At 39.3% G+C, this 22,786-nt stretch overlaps 1 protein-coding gene across 10 annotated transcripts in view; it reads left to right on the forward strand.

The window, feature by feature from the left end:
- FSHR (follicle stimulating hormone receptor) overlaps nucleotides 1-22,786 on the forward strand; it is an 81,278-nt gene that overhangs the window by 17,502 nt on the left and 40,990 nt on the right. For 6 of the 10 annotated variants that reach the window (XM_023922970.2, XM_023922967.2, XM_086878991.1 and 3 more), the window contains exon 2: nucleotides 11,614-11,685. In XM_023922970.2, the coding sequence (XP_023778738.2) occupies nucleotides 11,614-11,685 (72 nt within the window). Of the gene's footprint in view, nucleotides 1-9,338; nucleotides 9,417-11,613; nucleotides 11,686-22,786 lie in introns of all 10 variants that reach the window. The other 4 variants (XM_086878985.1, XM_086878990.1, XM_086878986.1 and 1 more) reach the window with 1 other exon arrangement.

A 22,786-nucleotide genomic window follows, 5' to 3' on the forward strand; every position in this document is an offset into this window, starting at 1 on the left:
AACCAACATGTAAGCAAAAACACAGTTGTTCAGATGCTGTAAGAAAGAAACTCCCCACAGCTTGTTGGGGAGACAATGTGATCTTGCCCAAAACCTTCTCAGCAATGTTGTATAGTCCAGAGAGCATCTTCTGCAAGGGGTCAGCAACTCAAATTTGACCCATCAGCTCCAGCTAAGGCCATGCTATTCCCAGTTTCCACTTCCTTGCCCAGGTCTCCAGGCAGGCTTACAGCTCAGCAGGGCAGATCACAGTAAGTTTTTCCTTCTGTAGGAAGGGAACCCCTCCTTTGCCTGCTCTCTCCCTGCAATATCAGCTGTGGCTGTAAGTGAATCAAGTATCCTATGCACTACAGGGAGTCTGATGAGGGTACCTTAAGAATCAGACAATACTCCTCCAGCCTTCAAATAATTCCAGCCCAGAGGGTTGCCTGGAATTTGTGTTGAAGCATCAGTCCTTTCCCACCCTCTCCAGCATTTCTGTTGACCTCTAGCATCTTTTTAAGCTTTCCATGCCAAAAAAACAGAGTAAAATTGGTTATTCCTCTTACAAAAGTTGTATCATGTCTTTGATCAGCATTAGTGCCCTCCTCTTTACCTCTTCCAATACTCAAATACCCTTTTTGAGATGAAAAGGATCAGAACTGCACCCTCTGTTTTTACAGTAGAGAAGGGAAGAGGAAGGTTTTAGAAAAAGAGTGCAGCAAACAAGTGACACAATACCCTTAAGCATTTAGAGTATTATGAGGTTCAATTTGCCTTCTAGACCAACTCCCAAAGAGAGCCTGGGAGAAGAGAAAGGGACAACTTGGGACTTTGCACTGGCAGTTCAACTTGTCTGATTTTACAAAGATTATCAAAATTACCTAGGAAGACAATTTGTGGTGAGCTGAAACATTTTTTTAATATTTTCATTATTAAGGAATGCTGAAACGTTCTTGTCACATTTATTTTTGGTAGTGACTTGTGGAGCCAATTCTCTGCAATGAAATTAGGAGTCTGAATGAGGTGCTGAAAGCATTAAATGGTATCAGCAAGTGCCACATCCACATGCCTTTTTTTACCCAGTTTTGTGCAAGGAGATGCCTATCACAGTCATTTAGAGAGCTGATGTCACAGTCAAATCAAGAAATATGATGGAAGGGTGTGTAGGAAGGGGGCAGAAGTCTCATCCACTGAGGTTAGATGTTGCAAAGAATATATTTTCCCAGGCAAAACTGCTAAACTCTTTCTTAGAGGTCTTCCATAATCTGCAGCTGTGCCATGAGCAGGTCGTTTCTCCCATCACTATCATCCTTTTTAGGAGGACTATGTGTTTATTATTTTTAAGTTCTCCATGGAGGTTTCATGTTTGAGAAGCACTCTGAAGGTGAAAGCATGAAGCACATCTTTATTCTGAACACAACCTAGCATTTCAGTAGCCAGTGTGGTCAAGGTGGCCTCTTTCTGAAACAATACTACTCACTTTCAAATGCAATAAAGATCCATGCTTGACAACAGTGCAGGCTTTGTGCTGTGTGTTACTGAGAAGAGACTGTCAGTCTTAAAGGAAATAGTACAGTTAGTATTTTTAAGGATAGTGTCACACTAGCTGCCATGCTACATTAATATGTGAAAATAAATCCACAACTAATGGAAGGTAGACAGATAAATTCAGCTTTTTGCAGTGACAAGGTAATTCCTGATGAAATAATAGGAAAATGTAATTATTTTTTTGGTTTTGTACAAGGAGAAGTAAGGAAAATTCCTTGCTTTTTCATTCCCTATCAAACTGGTGATGTCCATGGGGAGGGACCTCAATAACAGAGAAAGACTGTGAGGGAGAAGAGATATTCTCAGGAGAGTGCAGGACAATATTGGAAGAGTCCAGGCACCTGCAGCTGATATCCCTATGATTGTTTCCCTCAGCAATCTCCAAGAGAAGAGCTAAGAAAAGTTCTTGACATGGGAGCTCTGTGACTGGGAGGAGGACCAGTGATCTTGGAGTGTGTGGTGAGCAATGGCAGTGAACAGGTGTTCACAGGACTTGAATAAAATGTGCAAAGTGCATTAAAGTGCAAGGACTGTGAGCTCTTTTACAATTACAGGAACCTGCTACTCACTTTAATCTCATGGGTGCTCCCGTTCTCAGCGTGCTTCACCCCCTTGCACATGCAGCAGCAGCAATTCCAGGAGCCAGCCCCTGAAAGAGTCAGCAGAGGCATTCAGATTAGAGGAAGGCATGACCAGAGGAGATTTCCTTTTCTGCATGGTGCTGGAGTGACCAAACTTGAGGATTTTTTCCACTTTGTCAGTTTTAGTTTTATTGCAAAACTTTGGCATTTAAAATTTCAATGTGTGCTTCAGTAGTTAAAAATAAGTAAATTGTCCACTTTGCCATGGTGCTGGAGAAGCAGGAGCATGTGGCACAAGGCACAGCACGTTTCTGTATTTCTGGATAGCTGTGTTAGCACACTCTGGCTGGTGCCCTGGGAAGAATGGAATAAGTGCTATTTGCCTCTGGGACCTCTCTTTCCAGAGAGGCTGTTTCCCGAAGAATTCCAGTTGAGTTACATGTGTTTGACACTCACTCTGCTCTTTGGAAAATACAGCACGTAGTAGACAGCAGAGAGAATATTTACTTTTGCAAAGCTTATATTCAGATAGGAAAGAGGAGTACAGCTGAGTGTCCAAGTGCTGTTTCTTAAATGCTTTCTGACTGCTCTGGCATCAGGAGTATCTGAGATCTCATTACAACTTCAAACAAACCTTTGCATGTATCCAAATTAATCCAAATATTTGGTGGGGACCCTGTTACTTATTAGACTATGTGCTAAGTAGGGAATGTAACAGTGACTGTCTTTCTTTATATTTCATTAATATTCTGGGATATTTCAGCTGTGTCCCATTAAGCAGCATAGGCAAAATGCCTATGAAGATATTGATAAGAAAGGAGATTAAAAGCACTCTGGCTGTCTCTAATGAATTTATCAAGATAAAGTGACACAGGTAAGTTATTTGGGGTTTTGCTATCCACTGATGGCTTGGCAAGAAATTTTGCAGAAAAGCTTCCTTTTATCTTTTACCTTGCTAAGGCACCCAACTCAGAACTTAAGGGATTTTTTCCCTGGTGGCTTTGTCTCAGTCCATAAAAATAGAATCATGTATGGTGGGCCTGCCAACATAGGAAGTCCCAGAGTCTTAGAGGTAGAAATGCTACACATAAAGAACATTTGTCACCTTTTGGGTACAACTTCAGACAATGAACAAACCTGTGTTCTCTCCCTGCTGTGAAGACCTTTTTTGACACATTCTTGGGACAGGAAGAGTCTAAGTGACTGGCTGTGTGTGAGCAGGATGGCTATTCTTGGACTGAATCAAAAGAGGGGAAGAAAGTTGTGAAGACAATACCTTAAAAGCCTCCCATCTGATTGGACTGTGGACGTTTTCCAGAACCATATTTGCCTTGACAAGTTGCCCATGGGAAAGAACACAAAGTAAAACATTGTTTTTGCAAGAACAAAATACCCAGTACTTGTACAATGCTCCGTTTGTTAGGAAAATATGCAGAGATATTAATATAAATAGATATAACACCAAGAATGTGCTCAGAGTGAATGAATTTTTAATGGCTCCTCCTCACCATAAAGATGGCTGCAGATATCAAGGTCAGGTTTTAAGGAAGTTGTACATTCATCACATGCTGTATGTTTCTCAAAGGCCCCTGTGAGTAAGCTGTGAGGAACAAGGATGTGCTCTTCTAAAAGTAGCATAGTGTCTTACAGGATAATCAATACTAATAAAAGTATAGCTATCTGTAAAAATAAAGCAATCACTATTTCCTGGCTCTCTATAACCAAGACAGGATAACTTCATTCACTTGTGTTATTTATCTTGCACAGAACAATTTTCACAGCATGCCTTTGACATTAATAGAAGCAATTTTAACTGTGCTTTCAAGCTTACTGCTGGCCTTTTTTGTGGTAACTCATTCCAAACAGTTAAACTCTTCCCAGATGCGACCATGATAACTGTAATTCTGCTCAGAGGCCTAAAGAGGACTTGTTTGTTGCAATTTGTGCTCGGCAGCAAACCCTTTTTCTCTCTGTTTGTATATCCTGTAGAGGAATCCAGAGCTCCAGCTTTGCTTTGCTACAGCTCTGGGTAAGGTTAAAGCAGGGAGGAGATCCTTCCTGCCAAGACAGCATTGCTTTTCCTGCTTTACCTGATGTCATTTGTGCTGGTGACATATCTTGTGCACTACTGATATTTGCACCTAAATCCTCAACAAAATTGATTGTCAGGGACTTTACATAATGAGTTAACACACACAAGGAGCTGGTCTGAATAATCACAACTCTTGTGCCTCTCCAGCTTTGCCACAGTGTAAATCAAACCAAACAAATACACTGAAATAACTACAATAAGTGTAGACCATTAAATATCTCAGAACTAGTAAAAGTCTTGGTGTTGCATTCCTTTTTCTGACTGGGAGTTTTGCCATCCTCTTTTTTTCTTCTGTTCCTCCATATCCAGATTCCTCCCACCCTATTCAAGCAGAGCTATTTAAAAGCACCTTGGAGCTTTATTTTTAACTGGCTGCACGTGTGACCTCAGAAGGAAGCTATCTGTGGGGGGATGTAGCAGTGCTACTGAGGACAGTGTGTGCTTTGTCCAGAAATGAAAAGGCTATCAGTGCTGAGACTAAACATGCCATGGCTTTGGAAAACTAAGTCAGGGAGGAGGGAGAGTAAACTTTACAAACCCATTGCTTGACCACTTTTACAGTCTTTTAGATGCTTGGTTGTTTTGTTGTTGTTTTTTGGGTTTTTTTCTCAGCAGTTTTCTGTTTCCTTATCTCTCCTTATCAGCTGTTAGCTGCCTGCGGGCACTGTGTGCAATTAATTAGCTGACCTAAGCAAGGTCCTCGGGGAAAAACAAATCCCACAGCAAATTTGCTGTGTGCCTGTGGGAGCAGCATCACAGCTCTGCTGGGAAAACAGGCATGTTGTTATCTATCCATGCTGTGGTGTTGTGGGCACCCTGCAAGTGAAAAGCCTTCAGGACATTGGGGGTGGGATTTTGAAATGCTCCCCTGCAGCTTTTTGTGGCTGGGGGAGCATTATTACATTGGGTAAGTGTTAACTAAATTTAGAATAGGAATGCAATCAGTACTATTAATTATCCTTTTAATCTAATTCTAAAAAGAAAAGGAAATTGATTTCTATGGGAGGCCACTGATAAAGATTAAGGAGTGAATTTTCATCAGCTGATGCACTTATTGCCTTTTGGATTCAGACCTGCAAAGCAAACAGACATCACTAATAACTTTATCATCAGAGTTCTAATTGTATTTACTTTGTCTGTACAATACTTTGTTTAATAGCTCACAAACCAAAATATTTTCTTCCTCATAGATGCCCTTTACATCACTCCCAGACCTGAAGAGATTCCCAAGTGGCCTTCCTGAAAGGACTTGTTCCTTCCCAGATCAACCCTTCATTTTCTGTCTTCTTCATAAAATGTGCATTGCCTAGATTTTCCTTGGAATACTCACCTTTACCAGCTTTTATTATCCCACAAGAGGAATAGACCAGCTGCACTGTCTAGATAACTTCTTTCTCAAGCATTTAAAAGGGATGAGCAGCTGACTTAAGCACATTAGGTGGATGCAGTGATCAGATGCTTCAATCCAGATTGTGCATGTTAGCAAGGGATTACGCTCTTTCTCTCATAAATCCATTTACATGTGTGTGAAGTAGGGCCTCTCAGACACACAAATCCATGGATCATGTCTCAGCTGAACAAATGAATTGCAAAGCTCTTCCTCCATTATTCAAGTGTGCCTGCACTATCGGGGTCCACTCTTTGAAATGAACCTGTAGTTACATGAATAGGTATTATTAGAAAAATATTCTGCTTGGCTTTAGTTTTCTCTTAAAATAATGCCATATCTCTCTGAAAAGACGAGCCAGCAGGATGGTGGGAGATGTGTTTTATCACTGCCTGTGCCATTCCTCATGGCCCTGCTTTACTCAGCTTTACAAAGTCCCTACTTCAGGATCCCATGGAATTGAGGTGACTAATACAAATCTTTCCCTATTCTTAAATTAAAGCCTCATGAGTGTTGAAAATAGCTTAGCAGCATGATATGAACAAACTCTAAAGACTTTAAAACCAAAAAGCAAATAAACCCAAGCTTTTTGCATTTAGCTTGATGGTTTTTGAAGCCTGATGTTTCAGCATCCAATTTATGACTTTTGTACTCCTCTCTGCCTGCTGTTAGGAAAGGAAAAATATAGCTTTGTCTGAAAGCACCTACAACCTACCTAATAGATACCAGAGATTTTCCAGCTAGGTAACTGAGTAGGAGAAATAATTTAATGTTCACATATATCTACATATGTCCCTTCCCAGTGAGATATTCACCAGAACCTGTCCCTAGCCACAGTGAAGTCATATGGCAGTGTGGACCCATTTCAGTGAGCTGGAGGCTTACAAATGTTCTTCATAAATTTAAATTAAATCACATTTAGCTCTAAGGAATCTCATGATTCATTCTAGTGAGAATTAGGACAGAAGTTTAGGGCCAAACTGACAGAGATCAATTGATTTACACCATCTGGGATGTGGTCTGCAGTATATATTTGTCTCCTATTACAGCATGAAAAGCAAAATACTCCTTCAGTGTTGTATTGACTAATCAAGCAAAAACAGAAAAAAAAAAACCCACCAGGATGCAGGATCTTGTTGATTTGTTCATTTAATCAAGAGCACATTAAATAGGTCATAGAATCATTTTGTCTTCCCCTGATGTAAAGCAAAAATTCTTCTGTTGCTTGTGCTGGAACCTCCAGCACATCTCCAAAGCAAGAAGCAAAAACAAACAACAAAGAAACAACCAAAAAGAATTACAGACAGTAAATTAAATTTCACTGTAAATCTTTGTTTGACAAAATGCACATTTCTGCAAAGGATTAGAAGGTGATAGCATCAGTCTATTAGCTCAGAGATTAAAGTAAAAATGTTCTTCAAAATCCTATCACATTTATTTCTTTGGAACCAAAGTTGGTGATTTAGCATTATGGTCACTGAATCTTTTTGGCTTTTTATTTTATTTTCCTTTGGTCTTTAAGTTATAAAGTTTATAGTATCTGCTTGATATAGTTCATTTTAACGTCAAGAATTTGCAGTTTACATGAGGCAGGGAAGATAATTCTACAATGCACACACTTTTCTGATTAACTGTGTGTGACTTAAGTAGATGTAAGAAATGAGTTTTAAAGAGTGTTTTGAAAGACCTAAATTCTGCCAGGCTTTATGATGCAGAAATCATTTTATTTTCTTTAACCAGTCTCATTTCTGATAATCAGTGCAGTTCTTTGTTGTGCAAGGTTATTGCCTGTGGCATGGGGAGGTCTTTGCCAAGGAAGGAATCTGGGAGGAGGGGACACAAAAGCAGTGTGGAAGTGAGTTCTGGTGGAAAATTTATGCCAAAGAGCACTTTAATAATTATTCAAGAAAAACTTTTGGGACCAGAGTCTGAGAATTCATTTGATGAAAATGTAAAATACATCATTCTGAACACAAATGGCTAACCTCACAAACACAGTGTGGTTACATTGGCTTCACAGGTTTCCTATGCATTTTTTTTTCAGAGACAATTAGCAGAAATTACCTGTATAGATCCATTTTTTTTATCTTTCATTTTAACAAGTCTTTTTAATCACCCATACCTTGAGCATCAGATATTTGAATAATGATGTCCAGTCCTCCATCCTTTTGCAATGAGGTCAATCTCCTTTCTATCACTGGAATCACGTGAGTTTGGATGAGAGAACATTATTTTTTCTGAAGATTTTTTTTTTTTCATGTCTTATGCTCTGCCTGTCTGAACTAATTCAGCCAAAGAAGACTCTATTTTAAGAAAAGATCAATAAATCTCCTCATCACTGGAAATGTTAGAGGGTTATTCAGGGACATTTTAGCAATAGCTGCTAATTTCTGTTCTTTGCATCATGTCCTCTGTAGGCTTTGAGATTAATTTTATTGCTGTGATATTTCTGTGACACTGGACACAGCCACACAGAAACAACATGCATTTGTATTGTTTGTTCTTCATGGTGGTATAAAGTGCAAGTCACCTGTGTCAGTGGCTTCATATTAACTGTTTTAAATATCAGATTTAGATGTCCCTATATAAATAAACAAATCTGTAGGAGTTCTGTCTTCATCCTGACACGTTTGCCTTTAAGCAGCAACATTTTTATTAGCTTCATAATAAAGGAGTTTACTCACACCCATTCATGAGACAAATGAAAATGCTATAATAAAGAGACATATAAAATAATTAAAAATGAAAAATGGAAAAAAAGCTGGGGGAATTTTGCATGTTCAGTCCAGAGAAATGTAGAAAGTATGAGTGTGATTGTAAAACTGGAGGAGACAGCTTCAGTTCCTACCAATAAATTCCTCCAGAATTATTTTCAATGGATATTTAAGTCAGGATTTAGAAACCTCTCCTGGATATCAGGGCATGTATTGAAGCAATGGACCAGACCTAAATCTGTCCTTTTACACAGTGAATAACAATAGTTAATATTGTTATTAATTGCCATTTTTCTATTCCCAGCTGCATGTACTGCCTCCGCACAACAACCGAGGATGGCTATGATGTGACCATCTGGGGCTCCTTTCCTTTTTCCTTGTTTCCTGCTGTGTCATTTGTTAAGTTCTTGGTGATTACAACCCTGGAGTCCTTTCTAGGACTTTCTCATGTCTTGTGTTGGGCACCTGGCTCTGGGTTTTCAATTCCACACCGCACATTGAACTTTTAGGCCTTTCAGTGCTTTCCTTGCTTGTGCCTAAGTGCCAACATAAATTTTTAGGACCAAATACTACATCTCTCTCTTAAGTACACATTTTTTAAAGGAAGCTTTTCTTTACTTGCTCTCTTGACATGAAACATGCTTCAACAAAGGTGGGCTATATTCATTTATTTGACCCTGAAATAGCACCAGAAACAAAACCTAGGAAATGCTTTCCATTTATTTTCTCCGTGTACCTCCAAAAGAATTGGTACTGAACAGCCAGTGTCTCATGTTAAGTACAGATTGATTCTTGGAGACTAATTGGTGAGATTTATTGACAGTAGAGAATTTGGCTGGTTATAATAGATTCTATTCATTATACAGTTGATAATTCAATGAGTAGCTGATTCTAATTTTCACTGTTAGTTATGCCTTTAAGTCTGACTTTCTATAGCTCATTCAGAGATGTTTAAGAACAATTAACCTTAATTTTTTTAAAGTGGAATATGAGATTTCAGCTATTAAACTTCAATTCTGTTTTAACTGCTTCAGGGCATTAGACCCATGGATTCTGGCATTCTGGCACCTTATTAACATGGGATATCAGGATCTTCAACAAAGAAACTCAAGGTCTGATTTTTAGTTCTATGCAGACGTGGCTTTTCTCATATCAGTAACCCCTTCTATGAATGAGGTTCCCTTTTTTTCATTAGTTTCTGTATCAGACTGTAATTTCTTGTTGTTGTGAGGCATGGCATAGGCCAGTGTTTAATTAAAAATTGCTAATGTCCCGATGACCTGCGCCTGCAGGAGGATTCATTTTAGCACATTGCCATAAAAAAAAAAATGATAGGTGGCTTTTCAGACAAAGCCCTTTTTCTAGGGCTCAGAAATTAGGCGTGCATTTCTACAAAGCAGAGTTTGAGAGAGATTTCAAAGCAGATCAAAGTTAAAGGGTTTCCTGATGGTTCAGCTTTGTAGCACTAAGCCTGCTGGGTGTTCTGCAAGGATCCATTGTACCCATCCACTCTGAAAGCACAGCCACAGCTTTGCATGCATTACAGCAGCCCTGTTTTCAGTCGGGTTTTACAAATTGCCTAATCCAGGTTAGGCCTTTTCTGGAAGCTCTTTTATCCTTCTAACATTTGCATAATGATCTCAATACTGTAATTCTTGTGTGACAGTGTGTTGAAGCTCTTTCTGATTTACATTAATGATAGTAAAGAATAATGAAATACCAAATTGACTTCATCGTCTTTCACGACTGAGAATATCATAAATTTCAATGTTTAAAAAAAGTGTGGGACCAAGTTCACTCCTGGTGTAATCACTATGACATCTCTAGAACTAGGTGAGCTGTGCATTGACTTTTTCCTGCTTAAGTAAATATTAACTCATGAGGGGGTAGATTCTATTAAAAACCTACAATTAAAAAATGTGAACTTGTCACGTTGGTACTGTGACAGAATAATAGTTTTTTCCCCAAAATTTCTGATTAAAACATAATAATCTCCCATGAAAATTCTCAGCTAATCATCTGAAATAAAACATAGATGAGAATTGCATGAATTCTTTATGTGAATGGTAAGGAAATAAGTCTCTAGTTTTGAGGCATTATGTTAAAATTTGCAGGACTGCACTGCAGGCTGAGTCCCCATTTCTGTCCTCCTGCAAACCTTACAATGAGACAGAATATGGGCTGAAAGGTGATCCCAAACAGACATACAAAACCAGTTCTGAGATGATGAAAATTAGGGGTGTCTGGCAGATGTGTTCAATGAAAAAGAGACTTCCATGGTAATGTGGAAAAATATTCATTTCTGTTTCCAAGGAAAAATAGACTAAGAAACTGAATCACAGGGTGTGATGTATGTATGTAACGGGTTCATGTATGTAAAATGGGTGAGAGTTTTTTTTTAAAAAAGAAAAAAACATCTTTTAACAACTGTCTCTCAATGCAACCAATATTATCTGATGTCTTATGATGAGCAGGTCATGTTAACATATGCATTTGTTCATGCTAGCTTCTTATCAATGATTAAATGTGTGAAAGAAAACAATCATGCAGATATTTTCTCCAAGGAGTGGTAGAAACCCTATATATAATTTGCTGACTGCCATCAGAAGTTTCCTAGTCCTTTCTGTTTATTGCAGTTAAATGAGATGACTCCAGGTTAGTAAAAAGGCTCACATGGTATTTCAAATGGGTTTTCTTCATAAAGCATATTCTGTGACCTTTAAAAATGATAAAAATGTTGTCCTGGTGCATGCGTGATCCGGTATTCCAAAGTCCCAATTTGGAGCACATTATGAACTAATTAGAAGAGAGACTGTGAGAAGCCATAAAGTTATTAAAGTTGCAATGATGGGAGACAGTAGCTGACTCCTTAAATTAGCTGTGCAACTGGTTAAGGAATTTTCCTGCATGAGCATGGATGGACCACTTTACAGGCTTGAGTAAGCACCTCATCCCAGCCTGGCTCCACAGGGGTGCTTCATCCTGTGCTTGAGCATCACTCAAAAGAGCAGCTGAGATGAGAAAGATGCTGTTCCCTCTCAGCAGACAGAGAAGCTGCAAGTCTGGATTTCTTCCTGAAGCAAACAAGGAAATGGCACCTACTGATGGAAGCTTTTTCCCCTGAGGAGAATGCTGTAATTTCCCCAATGCTGTGCTGTAATTTTGGATATTAGAGCTGTACTTAGATGCCAAAACCTTCAGCCCAGAGCTCATCGTTGTGCCTGTGAGAAAGGCCTTTCCTGTGCTGGCAAGGCTGCGCAGTCCTGTGCTGTGAATGGTAAATAATTACCCCATTTTCTCTATTTTCAGGAGATTTGTCCTCACCAAGATGAGAGTCATTCCCAAAGGAGCTTTTGCAGGACTTGTTGACCTAGAGAAAATGTACGTATTGTGTCAATATTTACTAGGAATCAACTATTTTACTCTAAGCAGCACTTTCTGATTGCAGCTCCTTTTACAGCCTGTGAGCAAGTCCCTATCACTGAGCTTCATATACTTTTATCTTTCTATTTAAAGAAAAAATGGAATGCTTTTTTATTGACACCTTCCAGAACAATGTTGTCATAAATGTATTTTAATATCAGCAATGGGGCAGCCTTCAGTCAAAGGGCTGCTTGAGCACAGAGTGTCATTGCAGTTGATAAATACAGTGTCATAGCAGAGGAAGCTGATTATTTTGTGAGTTTTGGAATGAAACAATGGAAAGATTAGGGAGGAAAGATCTCCTGTTAATAATAGGTCAGCTAATTCTCTTTCCAGTAATGAGTAAATAGGATTGTTTTGTGCATGTTCAGAGGCAGCTGGCAGGATGTGTGAGAGAAGTTTCTTACAGGTCATAGATCCAAAAAGCTTCATACACAAAGAGTAAAAGCAGCTCATTTCTGTGAATTTTAGTGATCAGCCTGGAGATACAATTATGAGCACCTTTCATGAACAGATGTATCTTACATTCATTAGTATGCTATTGTGGAGATATTGCAGCTCCACCACTAGAAGGGAAAACCCTTAGTAACGTGTTTCCTACTTCTCTTTAACAACAGAAAATCTATAGCTGGTGCTAGCATCTGAAATTATAACCCTCACTGTCCAAGCTGAAATATTCTGCCTGATGTATGATTTTTATGAAATATTTCATCTATGGGCAAATCACATTTTGCTTAGAAACAGAGCAGCACTTTCACCCTGACAGGAGAGGATCACAAACAGGCTGTTCACCCAAGAGCAGTCTGAGTGGCAGTAGGGAAATGTACTTAAAATGCAGTACATTTTTCAGTGCTGTGTGTGTAATGGCAAAACTCCAAAGCCCCTTTCTCTGCATCATTTCTACCTACTTCTCTCTCATATTTTCACATGAATAAGGGATTTAGCAAGAAGGTGGTGAGGGTTTGTTTTAGCCCAGTCCTTATGGAAAATCATTGAGTACTTTGGACTGTGAAGTGGGTTGCAAAGTGCATTTTGAACTGCTTCTGTTATCTTTAATTACTCAGAAACCATATGTCAGACATGTATGAAGGCATTGAATGGGATGTTTCTAAGTGGTGATTTATTGTTAACCAAAAAAATTATATATGGAAATGGGCTCACTTTGAAAATACATCCATCTACTAATAGTACATGGAGGAGAAACGGGGACAGTCAGTTTATAGCAAAACATCCTTGAAAAATAAAAAAATTATAAATATGTAAATGAGACCAATCAACATCAACAAAACTGTGGTATTTGCAGATGATATAGCAAACAGATAAAATTTGAAATAGCTCACAAATCCTAAGCCTAACCCATAAAACATTCATCAGAAATATTCATGATAATGTAGGGACAAAAAAAGTGGGTAATCAAATAATAGATTTGCATATAAAAACACAGCCTTTGTGTGAAAGCCTCTTTACTCTTGCAAGATCATGCACAGAAAGAAAGTTTAAGCAAACTGTAGCCTATTTAAAGAAAACAGCTATTAATAATGTGATATCTCCATATGGTAAAATGTGGATGGCCTGATGGATACAAATGAGACACTTCAATGTAGTTTATGTGTGTGCTCCCCTAGAATGGAGTAGGCTAAAAACAAAGAGTGACATTATTTCCTGAATGTGTTGCTGAAGAAAAACAGTATCTTCTGCAGTCCAGCATAGCTGTACTCGTGATTTTCATCACTAATACATCATTCCTAAGTGTGTTTCTGAGAACAGGGTAGGTGTAAAAGCCCAGAATTTGGAGGGAAATGGTGGGCTTTGGAATCATCCACAGGGGATGAGGCAGCTGATTACAAGTTGGAAATGTGATGGTCAGAGGCTGTCTTGGGCATAGCAGACTTTGGCCTGTTTAGGACACTGGTTCAGAGAGTCCTTTGGGAAAGAGTCCTTAATAAGATAGAAGTTCAGAAAGGCTGGACATTCTTCAAGAAAGAGATCTTAAAGGCACCAAAGCAGTGTCCTTAGGTGCTGAAAGATGAGCTGTCTCAGAAGACCAACCTGGCTAACACAGAGCTTTCACAGGAGCCCAGGGAAAAAAAATAGAGTTTATGACCTTTGGAAAGGTCAGGCAACTCAGAAAGAATACAAAGATGTCATTAGGTCATGTAGAGAGAAAATTAAAAAGGTAAAAGCTCAGTTAGAATTCAATCTAGCCACTGCTGTGAAAGGTAATAAAAGGAGTTTTATTCATATATTAGAGACAAAAGGACCAAGGAAAATCTCATTCCTTTAGTGGACCCAGGGGGAAACACTGGCACCAAGGATGAGGAAAGCACCGAGTTACTTAATGCTTTCTTTGCCTCAGCCTTTAAGAGAAAGACTGGTTATCTTCAGAAAATCTCCTGAAAAGAAGATGTAGCCAGGTGGGGCTTGGCCTCTTCTCCCCAGCAAATGAACAAGAACAAATGGCCTCAAGTTGTGCCAGGGGAGATCAAGGTTGGACCAGGGAGAATGTCAGAATTTCCAGAACAGGTTTTAAGGCATTGGAATAGGCTGCCCATGGAAGTGGTGGAGTCATCACCCCTGAAGGTGTCCAAGAAATAGCTGGACATCACAGGTTTACTTGACATGGTGGTGGTTGGTCAAAAGTTGGACTTGATGATTTTGGAGGACTCAATGATCCTTGAGGGACCCTTCTAATCCAGAATATTCTGTGAAATATCTGTCTTTTCCAACCTTAATGATTCTAGGTTAAATGAGAGATGAGTCCTCCCTAAGAATCCTAGCTCTGTTTCCTTTCAAAGTGAATGAAGGCTTTTGAATTTTCTGGCTTTCAAAGAAAAATAATTCCTTGATACTTTCCTGCTTTTGCTATGCATTTTAGTATTTTCCCAAACATTTAAACTGCTGAGATCTTTAAATAGATGTCATTTGCCTGAAAATATCAAATACTTTTCAGTCAGAATATCCAGGCAAGGTCTCATTTGTTTTCTATTTGGACTGTCCAAAGACTTTCCAGAATGGACACTAATGACTGTGATTCATAATGGAAAATCTAGTTGACTTGGAAATGTTGGTATGGAGGTGTTGATCTGACCTCCCTGGTGAAGCTCCAGTTTTAGTTACCAAGACCAAATCTTTTGGGTTTCATCTGATTTTCTTTTTTTTTTCTCTTTCTTAGAGAGTGAGAGCCCATTTGAGCAATTTTCTGGTTTGTCATTATCTTCTCAATCATCTGAATTCCTTCAGTTGCTGACAAAGCATGAAATGACCATTCTGCAGACTGTCATGTGGTGCAACAACTTTCCTGTTCTGGGAGAAGGATCTTTTCTTCTTAAATAAAATGTTAATAGTTATGAAATAAGCTTATGGGCTCTAATTATCAGAGACTTCTCTTACTAAATATGCAACTTAAATTTTCCTACATAAAACTCTTTCAGAATCCCACAGGTCTGAGGTTGCCACAGCTCTCCAACTTCTGCACAACTCTGGCTTCATGTTAATTTATCAAATAAGTGTTCAGGAAAGAAGATTGGTTGTTTTTGCTACATGTTTGGTCTACTCCTAGGTATTAGTCAACTGGAACGTGGCAGTTCTTCTGGACTTCTGTTTAACCAACTTGTTTACACTCCCAGAACTAATTAACCCTCCAGTTACTAAATTAAAAAGCAGTACCATGCAGGCACAAACCTGGCAAAATCAATCTGACATGCTCTGCAGTAGCTATGTCATCTTCAACCTGCACAGAAAGAGCTTAATTTGGAGTAAAGATAGTCAAAAGCAAAGCTAAGTCTCTTTTTTTCTGATGCTGAGTTTCCTGGTGTTACTACGAGGAGGTAAAGTAGATTTGTGAATCTTGATCTAACAAGGCCTGATTTGGGCATCATATTTATAGGAAAATTGGTCTGATTGTGTTACCCTGTGCAAGCAAAAGATGCTTCATGTCTGTACCCTGAGGCACAATCCCCTTTAAAATTCATCATCAGTTATTTGCTCTTTTTGAAGGGTTTAAGGTAAAACATAATGCTTTGGTTCATCATTTGCTCTCAAACCCAACCTGTGTGCAGCCTAAGGAAACTCAGCTGTGAGGATGAAGTGCTTCTTGAACTAGAAGATGTCACAGAGGAAAAACAAACAAACACCATTACTGGCTCTGTTTTTATTTTGGAGGTATTTTATATTTTATAATTCTTTAAGAGATGCTGGAAAAAAACACATTTTAAGAGCATGAACTGTGGTATGGATAATAGAACTTGATGAGCTAAACCCTTAATGAGCTCTGGAGATCATAGAAAGCTGAAGCTTTTAGGGTTGGGGGAATCTACCAGAGCTGACACTCCTGGAAACAACTTTTCTGTCCAAGGAAGATAGCAGCCATGTACTGCTTCCTCACAAATTTGTAGAGGAAAAGTAGCCCTGAATCATGTATTTACTCAACTACTTAGTGCATTCAAGATTTTCTGGTTTTCTCTTTGCTGAGACTGTGGATCCAGTTATAGAACCTAAGGACAAATGCTGCTGCTCTGTGACCCAGATACAAAAGCACCAGCTTATTTCATAAACAACCAACCTGATAGATGATGCTAAAATCTCTCCTGCTTGCCCCTGTAGGCTAAAAGTCGAGTCACACTTTCCTTTGACTCAATTACATCACACTGAGTTACCTTTTATGTTTTACCCAAACTCAGAGGAGTTGTTTGCCGACAACAAAGACCAGAAGACAGAACTTTGAATCAAGGATTGTGTCTCTCTCTCTGTGGCTGGGGAAGGACCAGAACTCTTGGATTGATTTTAAGTCTCAGCTAGAAGCTTTGGCAGAATGAGAAGACTTCAGTTTCTTTAGCAAGCTATGACAACCTGGCAAATTGATGAATTCACCATCCAGACCTTCTTCAGCAGTAGCCATCAGGCTTCCTGGGCTACGAAGTGGCTAACCCATCCCATGTGCTCCTAAAATCAGCTTCATTAAGCTCCTGCAGGTGACTCTGTGACACTTCTCAGAGCCCAAAGACATGGGAGGGAAGGGGGGGAGGCAGGAATCACAGGATCACCTAAGGACGAGCAGTCTGTCTTCTGCTACCAAGAAAGCTGTTCAGCATTTCACAGCTTCTCCAGTTTTTCTTGTATTGTGTGCTGCCTCATTTGATATGCAAAAGGCTGGGCTAAAATAAGTTCATTAAAGCTATTTTGAGAAAATGGCTATGATTCAGTGTAGCCAAAGCATTTGGAAATTGTACCTAGGCAGGAGTTGCTTTCTACCTTTCATTGCATCATTTGGATTACCTGCTATTTATTTTTTTTCAAGCGGAAAAATATGTATTTTTAGGATCTGCTGTGATATATAAGTTAAATAGTGCATGCTTATAAAAGTATTTATTTGCATCCCTAAGGTGAAAGTGGTACACAGACCATTCTGTATACCAAAACACATACTGAATAAGGTAAAAGTCATCCTTTGGTAGTAAATACTCCAGGGTAAATTCTCAAGGTGCAACTCTATGGATATTAAATTCTAATTTACATTATAGGAACTTCTGTGTAACTTTCTGCATCTTAAGGGCAGGCTGTGAAAATAAGTATGCTACTTAATGCATTTAAATTAGTCTGTGCATTTTCTCTCAGGGAACAGAGGACTACTCAAAAACATTAAGGCAAGTAACCAACATAGGCAAAGAAATTCAAGATTCAGGCTGTTACCCCAAAGAATAAATGTTTGAATGGGGCCGTTACTGTGTCCTGGGGTTTTCCCTGTAGCCCTGGACAAGTCAGCAGGCTGGTGGTCAGGCAGGGAGCAATCAGGGGAGGCTTCCTGGCTCCAGCAGCTGGATTTGCAAGTCCCAGATGCCCCCACCCCAGCTGACAGTCTCTGTTTGATGGAGATCAGAGGGTTGGAGGAGGGTTTTTCCTCAGTGGAGGGGTTGCTGGCACTTCAGACCTCAAAATCGCGTAAGAAAGCTTGTCCTCTGCCAGACGTGCATGTCACAGCCTGACAGCAGCCAGGGTGTGTCAGCCCTCTTTTGGCCCCCTGCCCTTTGAGAAGGGTTCCCACGGATGGGATGTGAAAGGCAAGCAGCCACAGGGGCTTCTCCAGGGGTCCTGTATCCCATGGTGCTGGGGGAGCCGGGCAGAGCAGCGCCTCGTGCCGCTCTCCGTACAGCTGCGAGCTGCTGGGGCACTTCTCCAGGCAGTGATGCTGCTTCAGGTAACCCTCCTGCAGCCTGTGGAAACATCAGCCCCTGGGTAGCACACTTTTGTGCTTGGTGTGAAAATATAGGATGTTCTGGGTGTTCTAAATTCAGTTTGCTTCATGCCAGTAGCAGCTATGCCTTGCGTTGTAAAGACAATAAGCAATGAACGAAGACTGGGTGGCTTTATTGTCATCTATAAACCTTTTGCTGCATCATCACTTGGTGTTCTGCTTTTCCCTGCCAAAGCTTATCCGTGGAAGAGATCTTCCACTTGCAGTTACTGTTGTCATCCCTTGCACAATTAAAAAAAACGAAGGAGAAATTTATTATCCATGTCAGTTACTCACTGCCCATGTCAAAGAGCAAAGATTTAATTACAGTTTTGCTACATTTCAGGGAAAGAAAATCTGATCTCAGTCTTTTGCTAATGCTTGGGTGAAACAAAATTACAAATAAAGTAAAAACCCTTCGAAGAAGAAGCTAGGAAATGTAAAATCAATTAATAGTGTCCATATCAACATTTTCAAAATTTTCTATTCAAAAAGTCCCTGAAAAACATGCTAATATTTGCATATTTTAATTGAAACACATCGGAGCACAAGAAAGAAGTATTTCATCATTCTTTCTATGTGGTTTAGTATCTTGATGCTTGCTTTCTTTGATAAAATGAATTTAGAAAGAAAATGCATTTTGTCATTACTTGCTTTTGTTGAGCAAGAATGAGATTTGTGGTAATGAACTGTTAGCAGAACCTTTATTTGTTAACTGCATCGGTGTGAAGACAGCATTAAAGACTGAAGTATTTAATGGGAGAATCATCCTGCACATCATTTCAGGTCCCTGTTTTACAGCTGTCTAGACAGAGAGAGAGAGAAAAAAAAAGGGAACCAACTTGTCTGAATGTATGCTAAATGCTTTAATGCCTCTCCCCAGTGACATACTGTTCAGATTACCTGAATTCATAAAACATGAAACGTGGGCAAATGCTTGTGTGAGTTCCCACTTGTGTGAGTTCTATTTTAAGAGGAAACTTTGATCCAGTGTTTTCTGCCCTCCTCCATGCTAACAAAACAGATAAAACTAAGTGCATGCTAAATTAAGATAGTCTTTTTGCATATATAAATGTAGGCTTTTAAGTAGCCTCATTCATCCAAAATGAGATTTGAGGCTGAAATGCACAATTCTTAAAGAAGGTCTCAGCCCAGTGGTAAAAAACAAAAAAAACCCAAAAAGAAACCACCACACACAAAAAAAAAACCAACCACAAACTACCCACCTCTGCAACTGAAAATGTTGTGAATGATGAAGGGTTTTTTCTCAGTAAGATTATTTCTCATTTGGCTTGCCCTGCTCCTGGGCAGTTTGCTGGACTTCCCCTGCCACCACTAGAGCAGACGGGCTGGAGGTTCAGCATCACATGGAGATATTTCCTTCCTCTGGATCATTAAGTTTTGCAAGGCAGCCCCAGCCCAGGTCCTTGCATTAGAGGCATGAAGGTGATTATTGTGACTGGCAAACCTAGCGAGGAGCCTCAGAATTGATGGTCATCCTGTGGCACAGAATTAATCCTGTAATCCTTCTTTTCTCCCGTGGCTATGTTCACTGCATGCTGAGGAGGCTGCTATGTCTGCTTTCTGGCCAGCTCTTTGACATTCACCTCAGGTGCTTTTGGGTGGGATTTTTGTTCCAAGAGGGAAGGATGGATGCTGGCAAAATCAAAAAAAAATTTCCCCAAAATCTGTCACTTCTTCACTACTGTCACTTTTCATCTCTTTCCTCCAGAAGATTCACTCTGTTTGGAAACAAAGGAAGTTTCAAGCTGTATTTTATTATGAGATTCATGTGCTTTCAAGGTAGAATAAACGACCATCAAAGTGACTTTGTAAATATAAGAGATAAATATTTATTAATTAATATAAATAATTCTTAAGGTGGCTGAGTGGTACATTTATTAAATTTATTTGCATATACTACAGAACTAAGAACCCAGAATTGCCAGTTCTATTTACATTTTACAATTTCCAAAAAAATTCATCACCCATACATGGAAAAATATGTCTTTTTCTCATGTGATATGTCAGAATATTAACCTGAATTAAATAACTATCTTTTTATTGATAAAATCAGTTTATTCACTCTACTATCTCTAAATAATTTGCAAAAATTGTTCCCTTTTGTGTGTTAGTTACGTTAACTCCCAAATTTCTCCATAGAATTTAGAATTAAAAAAAAATGTACTGATTTGAAAACAGAACTGTAAATATAAAATTAAAGTTTTTAAGGAAAAAAATAGACATTTTATAACTACAAAAAAAGATTTTTATAGGTTTTTTTTCTATTAATCTTGTTGAGTGTATTGTAACTGTACCAGTGAGTGAATGAAAAAGGTGTGGTCTCCTTGGAATTGTTCCAAATTTGCTCTAAATGAGATTTGCCTAAATATTTATTGTTGCCACTAGTAAATATTGTTTGTAGAAAGAAGAAGTCTGGCACCAGATTGGAAATAGCAATTCAGTTTCAGGGGGATTTCAGGAACACCTTCCCATATTAATTTTATCCAGCTTTTCTGTTTATTTTAGGTATAATGCTAGTGGAATTGACATGTTGCAGTGAAGGAGTGTTTCCCATTGCTATATAAATGCTGATATAATCCTCAGCATTTATGGAAAACAAATGTTGAGATTAAGTCAAGACATTTATTTTCTAAGCAGGAAATGTTGATTCTCTGACAATATTATATTGCACAGCCTTTATTTTTATTATGCCCAATGATTGATGTGGATTTAATCATTAGTTTGATGGCTCCTTTGCTCAGTGGAGAGGCAACTGAGCATTTTATCATTATTAGTGAGCTGCATTTTGATTTTTCTATCAAAGGCTCTGCTGGCCCTAATTCATCCCAGGTGTAAAACTGGAGATTCATTTAGCCCTTTGTTTGTTTTGTGACCAAGCCAAGAACAATTTGCTCACAAAACACTGTGAATATTTGTTTTGATTTCTAGAGCAGGAACCTGGTTTGGATGAAGACTTCCATATATGTGTGCGATTCTTTAAAAATAAATAAGAATGGTGTACCTTTTGTGACTAAACTACTCACCACATGGCAGAATATATATAGTTATACACTGAAATACATGCATGTGTGCTGGCATATACATAGAGAGTAGTCTGGGAAACATTTAAATTGCTGGGATTCAGAATGGTAGACAGATACTAAGCCAGAAAATATTTTGAATGCTTGGGGAGCCAACACCACAGATGGAAATTGGAAATGGTTGTGAGAGAAATGGAGGAAGCTGGAGAACTCCTAGTGTCTGTAAGTTTTCCAGAGCAGTCAGCAGAAGACTGGGACCTGGGGACAGGGACAGCCTTTTGACTTTCCCAGCTCAGAACCTCCCCTCTGAGAGCTGCTGATGCCACTTTCTGAAGGAGGACATTCAAGAGAACATTTCTGGAATAACTGTGGGATATTTCATCCACATAGAGAATATACTTGTCCACCTCATTTCCTCTTCTGAGGAGAAGAAATGCACAAAATAAATAGGAGGTTTCTCAGCACAAATGCTAGGAATGGTCTCTCCATTTTATCTTGTGCTTAGAAGTTTCTTCATTAAAAGCAGGAATAATGCAGAATTTCATGTGGGGACAGAATTAAACTAGTTTTTGTAATTTGGAAGCATTGTTTACTTCTGTCTTGCTTTTCTGCTCAAGAGCACAGAGATTTACATCTTTATCTGGAAATGTTTAGCCTTTCTAGTGTAATTATGAAGTGAAGGTGCTCATTAGACATGTCTAATCCCTTTGTCAATCTTATCTTTTATTTGGAATGAGGTTTTTGTAGTGATCTGTTTTTTATCTTTATTCCCCACATTTTTCAGGCTTCTTGTGCTGGATTTTTAGGATTTGTGCTTTTCCCATCTGTGCTGTGAGAAGGGGTGAGCACGATGCAGTGAAAAGAACGTGCTTATTTATTATTTCTACTTCCAATTAGATGAGATTCTTTAGGAGAGCTGGCAGCAGCAGAGCTCCCTGGAGGAAGGGGTGTTGGGTATTTCTGGGATAAAGGGGCTTTGCAGATATGAGGGGCTGCAAGTGGTAGAAGAGTTAGAGGCCAGAGATGGATATGTGTCGCTCAAGGTCTGCCCTGGAGATCAGGGAGCAGCCCCAGGGGTGATGGACAGGATTTACAGGAGGTCTGAGCAGAGCTTACAGCCACTAGGAACAAGCCATTGAAGAACTTGGCCATTCAATGTTCAGGGATGGACTGCACAAAAGAGGGGCACAAACTTTTCAGCGGGGCCTGTTGCAGCAGGACAAGGACCAGTGGTTTTAAACTAAAACAGGGTTGATTTAGATTGCATATAAAGAAGCTTTTTAGTCTTTGGGCGCTGAACCACTGGAATGTGTTACCCGGAGAGGTGGTGGATGAGCCATCCCTGGAAACATTCCAGGTCAGGTTGTTCTGGTCTCTGAGCAACCTGGTCTAGTAGATGGATGTCCCTCTGGGAAGGTGGTCTGGCTGACCTTGAAAAGTCCCTTTCAACCTCTACTATTCTATGATTCTCTGAACTCCAAACCTCCAAAGGCACTGGATGTCAGGGTAGGGAGGATATAAAATCTTCACTGTTCGCTTCCAATATCCTGTAAGGTTTTTCTGCTTTAAAATTAATTATCCTAGTTGATACTCTAATAAAAGCTGCCTTTTTTGAGCTTAAAACCCTTTCGCCCTTCTTTGGGACATCCTGTGCAGGGGAAGGTCAAGACACATTGCCTCAAAACTCATGACTTGAAGTGCCCCCAGACGGCACTGTCCAGACTGTTTTGTCATTACATTTTCACCGTGTGCCACATCCTGGCTCCTCCATTCCCTGATCCTGACC

The sequence above is a fragment of the Cyanistes caeruleus genome, chromosome 2 (assembly GCF_971803275.1).
Source record: "Cyanistes caeruleus chromosome 2, bCyaCae1.hap1.1, whole genome shotgun sequence".
Classification (NCBI taxonomy): Eukaryota; Metazoa; Chordata; class Aves; order Passeriformes; family Paridae; genus Cyanistes; species Cyanistes caeruleus.